The sequence below is a fragment of the Pituophis catenifer genome, unplaced genomic scaffold (assembly GCF_029215685.1).
Source record: "Pituophis catenifer annectens isolate HBS135680 unplaced genomic scaffold, rPitCat1.0.hap2 SCAF_3, whole genome shotgun sequence".
Classification (NCBI taxonomy): domain Eukaryota; kingdom Metazoa; phylum Chordata; class Lepidosauria; order Squamata; family Colubridae; genus Pituophis; species Pituophis catenifer.
Genome location: NW_027256883.1, coordinates 22,966,040 through 22,977,325, shown reverse-complemented (window position 1 = coordinate 22,977,325; position 11,286 = coordinate 22,966,040). Strand labels below are relative to the sequence as shown.

Here is an 11,286-nt window from a genome sequence, read left to right as displayed (position 1 = left end):
TTTTTCATTGACTCTCAGAAAGAGTGCTAACAACCAGATGACTGCAAGGAATATAAATCCTTCCATTCTCCACCATTCATTCAGAACTGAAGAAGCTTCTGGGATGAGAAGCAAAACATCTTCAAGCAAAAACAAAGAAAGTGTACTTGCCTTTTGAAAAAAGAGTCTTTGGGAGTATCTCAAACACATTTCAAAGTTAATAAAAACTTTGATTACCCAGATAGCTTGATATCAAAAAATTTCACTGCTCACACAGTGTGCAATGTAGCCCAATAACATGCTCAGCAACTGTTTTGTGTTCAAGAAGTTCTTTCTCTAAATATCTGTGTACTATTTTCTTCTCTTATGCAACTTTTTTCAGATGATTACGACCCCCCCCCCATGAAATCTCAAATCCTTCCCTTAATCCACTTCTTCTTCCTTTTGGATTGTGCTGTTTATGGAAAATCTTATTGGGCTTTCCAAACATGTGTCAACCAGAGGTGGGTTTCAGTAGGTTCTGACCAGTTCTGGAGAACCTGTAGTGGAAATTTTGAGTAGTTTGGAGAACCGGTAGTAAAAATTCTGACTGGTCCCGCCCCCATCTATTCTCTGCCTCCCAAATCCCAGCTGATTGGGAGGAAATGGGGATTTTGCAGTAACCTTCCCCTGGATTGGGGAGGAATGAAGATTTTACAGTATCCCTCCCCTGCCACGCCCACCAAGCTATGCCACGCCCACCAAGCCATACCCACAGAACTGGTAGTAACCCAGTTGAAACCCACCACTGGTGTCAACCACTGAATATCTGGCTGCTGGGTTGTAACTCACAGGATAGTTAAAGACATTCAGAATTCATGAACAGCTTCTAGATAAAACATGAATCTTGAACTTGGTAATGTAGAAGACTCTTTGAAAAACAGAGTTCTAGATAAGCTTGATAGTTTTGTCGCTGGCTAATGAGTTGGCCAACAAGATGTTGGTTTTATTGTATTTTTACACATGCATTATGTACGGTGATTGTAAGCCACCAAGAATCCATGGAATAGAAACACTGAAATATATAAAAATTGCCCCAAATATATAAACCTTACCCAAAAGCTTGAATTTCCTCAAGCTTTAAAATAGAATACATTTTGAAGCCAGGCTATGACTGCCAAATAATCTGAGTGTCATTTTATATGTTTTATAGTATATTAACCCTCTTTTAAGAGGAAAGGGCATAAAGATGTTTTAAAATAGATCAATAAATTTAATTCTGACCTCTTAAGAAATATTCTATCTTTGTAGCCTAGCTAACTATCTTCAGAGCAGACCCATTAGAAATTCCAGGAACAAACTCCTGTTTAGTCATTTGCCATGAAATGTACAGACACAGCCGGTATAGTAATCTTAGTGAGTCAGTAAGATATTGTTCTTGAATGTTGCCGTTTAAAAAATTATGTTGCCGTTTAAAAATTATGACATTTCTGACACTTCTGTTTCTTCAGGCATTTGTGGCAAGGAAACAAGGCAGTTCGATTTTACGTAACCCTGGGATTTATCTTGTCCAAGAAACTCAATGATGGCTTTACAGCCATAATACACGACCATCTTTTATTGGGTTGCTTGGGAAGAGTTGACTGCATCAGAACATATTTTTATATGGCCATAACAAAAAGCAGCACTAGATGTTTTCTTCTCCATTTCTTCTGACCCACATGAAGACCTCATTAAAGAAGCACTAATAATCACCATGATTTGATTGAACAAACATCTTTCAAAGCTAGTTTTGTCATGGCCAACTTGATCAACAGGTATGTAAGCTGGATTTGCTCACAATTCTTATTCACCTAAACCAGGGATCAGCAACCTGTGGCTCTGGAGCCGCATGTGGCTCTTTCACCCCTCTGCTGCGGCTCCCTGTCACTCAAAATATGCGTCACAACCACCAATGTGCAACACCCGCCTGCACAAGATTTATTGAGCTTTTCAACCCCTGGTAGGCCAACCATGGATAAATCCAAGAAAAGAAAAGTTTCAGAAGAAAGCAGAACATTTAATTCAACTACATATGCTAGTTTTGTGGCCGCTCAAGAAATAGTCAGGCACGGGAAAGGTTTTGTGGCTCCTGGTGTTTTCTTTTCTGTGGGAAATGGGTTCAAATAGCTCTTTGAGTGTTTAAGGTTGTAGACCCCTGACCTAAACACATAAGACTCTGCTACCTCTCTTTATTTATCCAGTTTATGTGAACTTCTGGGTATGTTCTGACATTATACAGGTAATCCCACGGTCCCATAAATATATATTTCCTTGTTCTTTCTGTTTTAAACTAAGCACATCAAAGAGCAACAATATGTTTAAGAATGTGGTATATGGCTATGTGTGCAGCAGTATTTAAGGCTACCATATCCCTAAATAGCAGGAAAGAAAACTTTAAAATTTTACTTCTATCCAGATAGCACTAACATTATCTACAACTTCCTTCTCCCAGACTGTGCAACCCTGTATCATGCTGTATCACATAGCCTGCAATTAATTTTGGAAAAAAAGGAAAAACTAAAATACAATTCTCTTTCAGAATGAACGGACTGAAATAAAATTCACTGTTATAAAACCAGGCAATAGCATTGGGGAACATGTGGCCAGAGACATTTATGAATGCAGAGTAACAATTTAGTAACACAATAAATTGTTGTTATCAATAGATTTGTGTAACGCAACTTGGATTTATCCTGATGAAAAAGCTTCAATTGCAGAAGAGACATAATTATCTTTACTGAGTTTGACCAACACAGTGAACCAAACTGTGGTCTACTTTGTTGTGTGAAGAGTATATTACTTGATTTGGTTGTGTGGAGTGCACCTTTTGGAAAAACCCAGGATTTCCAGATCCTTAAAACAAGCCTGCAAGAAAGCATGGCTAACATAGCCCACTTTAACAGAGAATTAAAAGCCAATATGCTTACAATCATTCTGGTATTTTAACCACTACGGCACCCTCTTACAACAGTGCTGAGTCTCCGTCTACTGGTGACGGATTCTGGAAAGTAGAAACAGTACAGCACAAAAACCGAACCTTACAGGGTTTTGCTTACCTCATAGCTTGAGAAATTAATTAATTAAGAGCCGAGGTTAGAATGCAGTACTGCAGGCTACTTCTGCTGACTGCTGGCTGCCTGCAATTTGGCAGTTTGAATCTCACCAGGCTCAAGGTTGGCTCAGCCTTCCATCCTTCCAAGGTCGGTAAAATGATTGTAGAGGGCAATATGCTGACTCTATTTTAGAGTCATTTAGAGAGGGCTATAAAACATTATGAAAACGGTATATAAGTCTAAGTGCTGTTGCTATTGCTAATATATAAACTGTGTATTTTAAATCACTTTTTAAGTGGGTAAAGTGAGTAAAGAATATTTTAAAGCAGCATTTTCAACCTTGGCAACTTTAACATGTCTGGACATATTAATGCCATTTGGAGAATTCTGGGCGTTGAAGTCCGAATATCTTAAAAGTTGTCAAAGTTGAGAAACGCTGATTTAAAATGATACATAAAATCCAAACTCTTCACAGCCCTCTAGTCACTTATCCTTTCGCAGACCAGGACTGCTATCCTTTGAGAAGGATGCGTTACTATACTGCTCCAACAGAAATAAAGAAATAAAAGTGTGGTTGTGATAAATAGAGCAGAAGACATTCCAATTCAGCCCTCTTGTTTTTTTCCACTTGCATCATCCTGACATCTCATGTCAAGAATCCATTTTGCTTTGGGAAAGGAATCATAGCCAAAAGCTCAGAGGTTGCCAGGATCAAGAAGAAGGCCCCAGAGGGTTACAGAGGGATCAAAGCCCACTTTTCCGTCTGTATCCTCTATTAAATTAAAGGGAGTTGGTACACTTAATTTTGGAATTATGGAAATATGCAAATATCCATTGACTGCCAAATCACTGTCCAGCCAACTCACAGGGGTACCTGGAAAATGGTCCAGTCTGAAGTGTTTTAGAATTATGAAACTAATTATACCACCATCTGGGCAGCCCGCTTATGCCTTTTGTTTTAAATACCAGCACACTTTCATAGCATGACATTTGCACGGTTCAGTTAAATAGCCTGATCTAAGTCAACTAGCTGGACTTAGAAAGCTTCAAGAGATTTCCTTCGTCCCCCTGAGCCCTGGGTCCTGATCTACATTAGCTGGCACTCTGGAGCCCTTTTACTCTTGGTTTTTGTTGAGGCCTGTCAGCCGCCAGCCCCTCCAGCAGCTGAATCAGAGGCAGAGAGAGAGAGAGAGAGAGAGAGAGAGAGAGAGGGAGAGAGAGAGAGAGAGAGAGAGGGAGAGAGAGAGAGAGAGAGAGAGAGAGAGAGAGAGAGAGAGGGAGAGAGAGGGAGAGAAGCGGAGCCTGGACTGTCCGTCAGCCCTCAGATGGAGAGTCAACAGCCCCCAGGTCTGGAGGTGGCTGATGAGGAGGAGGAGGAACAGCTGGGTGCAGTGCCTGATGCGCGGATGCACAGAAGGCAGAGGAGAGCAGTGGAAATCCTTGGGCCGATCCTTGGGAAGGAAGAGCCACTGCTGCTAACAAAGCCCCACCCTAGCTCTGGGGATAAAAGGCAGGGGGTGGAGATGAATAGATGTGGCAGACAACTATTCATCTTCCAGCCAGATGGACTTGTTAGTCCGCGGTGAGAGAGAAACTTGTTGCCGGGCCTGCTGGCGCTCCTAATAAAGGAATCTTTGAGTTAACTTCAGAGGGTTTGTCGTGTTTGGGGAGCTGGGTCAGAACAGTTTTGTAGCCTATAACATCCCTTCCACTGAGGGCCCTTTTTATTGTCTCAAGCCACTGCAAATATTTGGTACCATCTTGGATACTAAAAGCATCGATGGACAAATGAATAAGGAATGCTTGAAGTGATGACAGAAATATGCTGGGTAGGAATATAATTATGCATATGCTCTGTAAAATAGATGCTACATAGGCTGAGAACCCAGAAAAAATTGCACTGAATGATGGGTTGGATTGTAAATCCAAATTACAAGGAGTGTAAAACTGAAAATTTAACATCCATGTCTAAGGTAATTGGTTTAACAGAAGCAATTGATGCAGAAAATGATGAAAATCTCAAATAGATAAAACTGAAAAATTGGTAGAAAGTTTATTAAAGATGTAAACATGGAAATATTAAGATGGGCAAATGGTGGTAGAAAGGTTCGGATTAATATGTGATCAGATGTAAAATCTCTGTGTTGAATGGCCGGGTAGAAGCTTCTGTTCACTTGGTTAGTTATACTTTTTTCATCTTGCACCTTAATTCTATTGGCTTATTGTGTTATTTCTTACTCTTTTCTGTACTTTGCATAACATTGCTTATCTCACTTAGAAGAGAACAGCACCATGAGAAACTAGTATCCATCCCATTTTGATTATGAGAAATGTCCTGATAAATATGACTATTGTTATTTGAAGCATCTCCATCCACGTCTGAAGTAATTATCTCCATCTTCCTAAAGCTTTTTGTACAAATCTGCTGTAAATGAGCAACCCTTCTGGAAAGAATTCATTCTAACAAGTTCCTATATTTGCAATAATTGAAGCAGTACTACAAAACTATTTCATGGATGCTATTGTGATGTAGGTGGTTTAGAACAGGGGTCTCCAACCTTGGCAACTTTAAGACTTGTGGACTTCAACTCCCAGAATTCCTCAGCCAGCTTTGCTTTGCTGTCTACAAGTCTTAAAGTTGCCAAGGTTGGAGACCCCTGGTTTAGAATGAGAACTATTCATGTTTTAGAGAAGTGAGTGGGGTCGAGAGAGAATTATGGATTTACCGAGACAAAAAAAAAATCTACAGAAAGTAGAAAGCACCATTTTCTGAGCGACAAAATTAATAATATTTTCCCCAAATATTACCCTCCAAATCTCTTGTCCTATTAAGACATGGAGAATCATAGGACTTTTTTGGAAAAGAATACCGACATAACCCAGAAAATGTTTTTCAAACTTGGCAATTTTAAGATGGATGGACTTCATCTGTCAGTATTCTCCAGTCAGAACTGTAGCCAGGTTTAAAAAGTACTGACGTAGAAGAAAAATAGGAAATGCTACCCTATCATGAGCATATGGTCTACTAAAATGCAAAAGTCAAGATAGCATCTCAGGTTTAATGACATGGGACTAATCAGGGATGGGTTCAACTTACCTTTACTACCGGTTCGCAGCGGGGCCGCACACGCACGTGTGCTTTGCTCGCGCTTGCGCGCGCTCTTCTGCACATGCACAGAAGCATTTTGATGACGTTGAGTTGGTGGGCGGAGCCTCCCGCCGGTTTTACTACCAGTTCTATAGAACTAGTGCGAACTGGGGGCATCCCACCACTGGGACTAATTCAATAAACTTGGCACTTCACACGATGACTGCAATATCAAATGATGGAACATATATGGGAATAAGATATCCCACATTCAAAACTCCAGATTATTCATTACTCCTTTTTAGTGAGCCTATCTCTGGCACCACAAATAACCATCTATTATTTCAGAATTAAGTAAAATACATCACTCCAAAATCCAAAATTATACAAAGCTAATCTCAAAAACCTTCCAATAAAACATATCAAAAACTTTCTCAGGACCCACAGAAATTATAGTTGTTCAGACTTGTTCATTTTGAATTATGCCAGCATATATCAAGTCTGGTTTAGATATGAACAGATAGCCTGTCCTTCGACACATGATGTCTTGCTATTAAATCTAGCAATTCAAAATAGTAATAGCAATAACACTGACTTATTTAGACTTAATGCTCCAACACTGGAAGTTTTTAAGAAGAGATTGGATAACCATTTGTCTGAAATGGTGTAGGGTTTCCTACCTAAGCAGGAGGTTGGACTAGAAGACCTCCAAGGTCCCTTCCACTTTGTTATTCTATATCTATTAACCACTTCAAAGTTCTTTACAGCCCTCTCTAAGCAGTTTACAGAGTCAGCATATTATCCCCAACAATTTGAGTCCACATTTTACCAAGCTCGGAAGGATGGAAGGTTGAGTCAACCTTGAGTCGGTCAGGATCAAACTCCTGGCTATGGGCAGAGTTAGCCAGCAATACTGCATTCTAACCACTGGCTCTTTATTCTGTATATAAATTACTATGTGCATCAATCAGCTAGTTTTCTCTGTATGCAGAACAAAACATGTGTATTCTAGGCTGAAATTATTTGGGTGTTAGAGTGGGATAGAGCCAAAGCAATGGATGGCAGCAGCCACAACAGAGAAGGCACTGACAGAATTATGGGAAGGTGACTGGATGGATAGTTGCACAGCTGTCTTTGACTTCAAATCAACTATTCAATTAGTCTGCCTGCCCTCTTTTCCTTACCTCCCCTTATTGCCACCACCAATGTCCTTGGCTTAAAGCTCAGCATAAGGAGAGGTAGAAAAAGGAAGGTAGCAAGGAGATTGGTGGGTGGATCAATGCACAGGCAATTGGAGGAGGGGAAAAGCGCTCTAACTTTGCTCTACTTGCCCTATAGGTTTTGTCTGGATTTTGTTTCAGCTGAAATTTGGAACTTCTAATTTGTTTCAGGTTTTCTGCCAAACAATATCCCACCCAGAAACCTGGCAGAACTTCCAAGAAACAATCTTGTTTGCTCCAGGTTCAAAACAAAACATGCTTTCCATTTCATGCTTATTTTAAAGAACATACAATATAAATTGGATACATTCACTATGTAGTAAGGGAAACCACCTTGATAGAAATATGTGAGAACTACTATCTAGGCAGGGGGCAGAGACTTTCTTTAAGTCCTGGGAAGTAAGATAATGATTGGAAGTACCTCAAGCAAACACTTCTCTGATCCACAGGAATATAGGAAGGAAGGGGAGGGAATAGTACAGTCAGGCTTACAAAATCATATTATTGCACCTTCTCTTAATAAAGTGTAGTTCTAATCTTCCTGTAGCCTTTTCTGATCTTGTCTACCTAGACTTGGCTGACAACCCAATCAAAGTCAATTAAAGAACCAGCAATTGAATTTGCCCAAGATGCTAAGTCAAATCTGGGCACCTACTATTTTTCGGAGTATAAGTTGCATCTTCCCCCCCCCCAAAAAAAAAGAGGGTGAAAATCTGGGTGCGTCTTATACTCTGAATGTAGCCCCGCCCAGCCTCGCAAACGGAGATTTCAGAGGCTGAAAGAAGCCTCTGAAAGAAGCTTCAGAAAAAAAGATTCAGAAACGAAGCTTCAGAAAAAAAGCCTCCAAACAGAGCTTCAGGAAAAAAAAGACTCTGAAAGGCTTTTATCTAAAATAATATGGCAAGCAACAAAAGAAGCATCAGTAAACATTCTAACCAAATTATGCTAGCAAATCTGGAGAATGACACAATAACCAACAGATTGGAGGTTAATGTATATACCAATATCAAAGAAGAGATAGTCCTTCAGAATAAAAGCCTCTGAAAGAAGCTTCAGAAAAAAAGCCTCCAAACAGAGCTTCAGAAAAAAAAGGCTTTTTTTCTGAAGCTCTGTTTCGGAGGCTTTCAGGGGTAGAAAAAAAGTTTTTTCTGAAAGAGTTTCAGAAGTTTCATAGGTAGAAGAAAAAGCAAGGCACAGAGCTCACAACCAAGGAACCTGTTGCTAAAATTCACTTCTGGGAACAGCTGATTGGGGGGAGGCCGATCTACCCACCAATCAGCTTTTTTTTAATTTTCCTCCCCAAAAACTAAGGTGCGCCTTATACTGCGGTGCATCTTATGCTCCAAAAAATATGGTAATATAGAATTGGAACAACTGACTGAGATCCACTCTTGACTTTCTACACAATCCAGCTTGCTCTGCAATGATATGATGTCAATCAGGGATGGCCTCTTCATATATTTAAGACAGTATGCAAGTGAACAGAGGGCCCATATAACGCATCAGGGCCACTGACAGAATCCAGCACCCAAGAGTAATTGCTAGAATCCTAACAACCCAACAAGACTCACAATATCTTGCCTAACTCTTCACATTGCCACTTCCGTTTCCTCCAATATCTTCAACATAGCATCATTGTGTGGGAAACTGAAATAGTAGGTCTAGATAGAGATTTAAGAGCAGCATTTTATTTCCCTAATGCCCCAAAATGGTTCCACAAGAGTAGCCATCATGGTGTAATGACTAAGGGGCTAGACTAGGGTTAGGAGACCCAAGGTTCAAGTCCATTCTCAATCATGGAAAATTCTGTAGCTGAATTTGATGTAAGCCTCATGGAACTGATGATGTAGGGTACAATTGGAAGCTGGGGTCCTGGATAAGAGTTGGAATATCAATCTTATGAATAAGTAACTAAATAAATGAAATAGCTGTTGCAGTCTGATAATGTAGACAGTTTAATGTGGTACCACCCTGCTGACTATCACAAATTCTGAGTAAAGCTTCCTTCAAAGTCCACGTGCTTGGAAATTCACCATAGCTGGTTTCTATGAAGACCAAGACAGCTATATACTTTCTCTAGACCAGGGGTCTCCAACCTTGGCAACTTTAAGACTTGTGGACTTAAACTCCCAGAATTCATCAGCTAGCTTTGCTGGCTGAGGAATTCTGGGAATTAAAGTCCATAAGTCTTAAAGTTGCCAAGGTTGGAGACCCCTGCTACAGACAGTACAGGTAGTCCTCGCCTTATGACCACAAGTAAGCCCAATATTTCTGTTGGCAAACAAGGCAATTGTTAAGTGAGTTGCACCCTGTTTTACAACCTTTTTTTTTTTTTTTGCCAGAGTTGTTAAGTATTGACTTTGCTTGTTAAAAGCTGGTTGGGAAGGTTACAAATGATGATCACAAGAAAACAGGACAGTGCAACAGTCATAAATACATGCCAGTTGCCAAGTGCCTGAATTTTGATCATGTGACTGTGGGAATACGGCAACAGTTGTATGAAAAATTTAGTCATAAATCAATTTTTTTGGTAACTTTGAAGGGTGACTAAATGCATGGTTGGAAGCCAATGACTACCTGTAGAACCTACTTTGAACGCGATCTCTTTTCTTTTTCCCTGTTTAATATGATACATCTTTATAATGCAAAATTTCCTTTTGATGTGTTGGCAAAGGCGCTTTTGTCAGTAGCGCTAGCTATTTTAAGGATCCTTTGCTTCCATTTAATGCAAATTATCCCCTACACCCATTTTTGCTGCTTCATTATATCAAGGCCAGGCTAACTTGTTACAGCAAGAGCTTCCTCTTCCACGAGTGATAACTCCATATTATCACTTGTAGAGGATTTCACTCGGAAATTGAAAGATCCATACAGTTTGGCTGACTCCTTGGAAGCTGCAAATCGGTTCCTCCTGTAGAGTTCTCCTTTCCACATTTGCATCATCAGTAAACTGGACAACACAACACCTCCCAGGGTCAACAGACAGAGCCCAGCAATTACACACCGATCTAGGTGAGCCCCAATCCGGGCACTCTTCTTCTCTAGGCGCTCCATCTCCCGTGCTGCCACTGTGCTGGGATCCACAGTTACATCTCTGGGCACCACATAGGAAACGATCACCAACAAAATCCCAGTGACCAAGAACAAGATGGCACTGATGAAGCTGTAATCAATAGATTTTCCACCAGCAGTTTCGGAGCCAGCATCATCCTCTTCCTCGGACATTAAGGAAGGTGGATCGTAGGGCCATTCTGAAGGCATCTCTGTGTCAGGGTCAGGATGGGGAAGGAACTCTTGGTCTTGGCAACAGTTACCATATGCAAGACTCCCTGGGTGATTGAGGTGGTTGGTGTTTTCATCCACGCAGGTGAAGGACGTCTCCGATTCACAGCAACAGGCATTTTTGGAGGCGGTCTCCTTCTCTTCCTTTGAAAAGTTGGAGCAGGTGAGATGACCAGCTGCCGTAATTTCTGGGGACAACGATGATACCGCAAGGAGGGCGAGAGAAGGCTGAGCAAGTTCTTCCTTGGCTTCCTGCTCAGCAGCTTTACAATGCTGCTCGCAGCATTCGGCAGTCATAACTAGGAATCTATTCTTCGTCCCACTTTCATCAGGCCGGCCCTGGCATGATGATGTAGCATGCAAACTCCAACCTACACCGTGGCACTCGGCGGATGGAACTCCCTCTCTGGTGACTTGCAAGATCTCCATACATGCCATGGGTGCTTCAGAGCACAAGTCCACTTGACCATTTACATCTCTGCCGTTTTGGCAAATGCAAGCCGGTTGCCATTTCAGTGGTTGTGAGGCGTCTTCGCCCGCAACTTCTGACCTTTGGCTCCCATTTTGCTGGTTTCCGATTCAGCCACCACCACCACTCAATTAAATAAATTGACTTGGCGATGCCTCCTTTTTGAGCCTGCCG

At 41.0% G+C, this 11,286-nt stretch overlaps 1 protein-coding gene across 1 annotated transcript; it reads right to left on the bottom strand.

Annotated features, from left to right (window-relative positions):
• Positions 1 to 10,139: 10,139 nt before the first annotated feature.
• Positions 10,140 to 11,081, bottom strand: TMEM74 (transmembrane protein 74). The gene has a single exon (XM_070942058.1). The coding sequence runs from the start codon at positions 11,079 to 11,081 to the stop codon at positions 10,140 to 10,142; it is 942 nt and encodes a 313-aa protein (XP_070798159.1).
• Between the last annotated feature and the right edge of the window lie 205 nt (positions 11,082 to 11,286).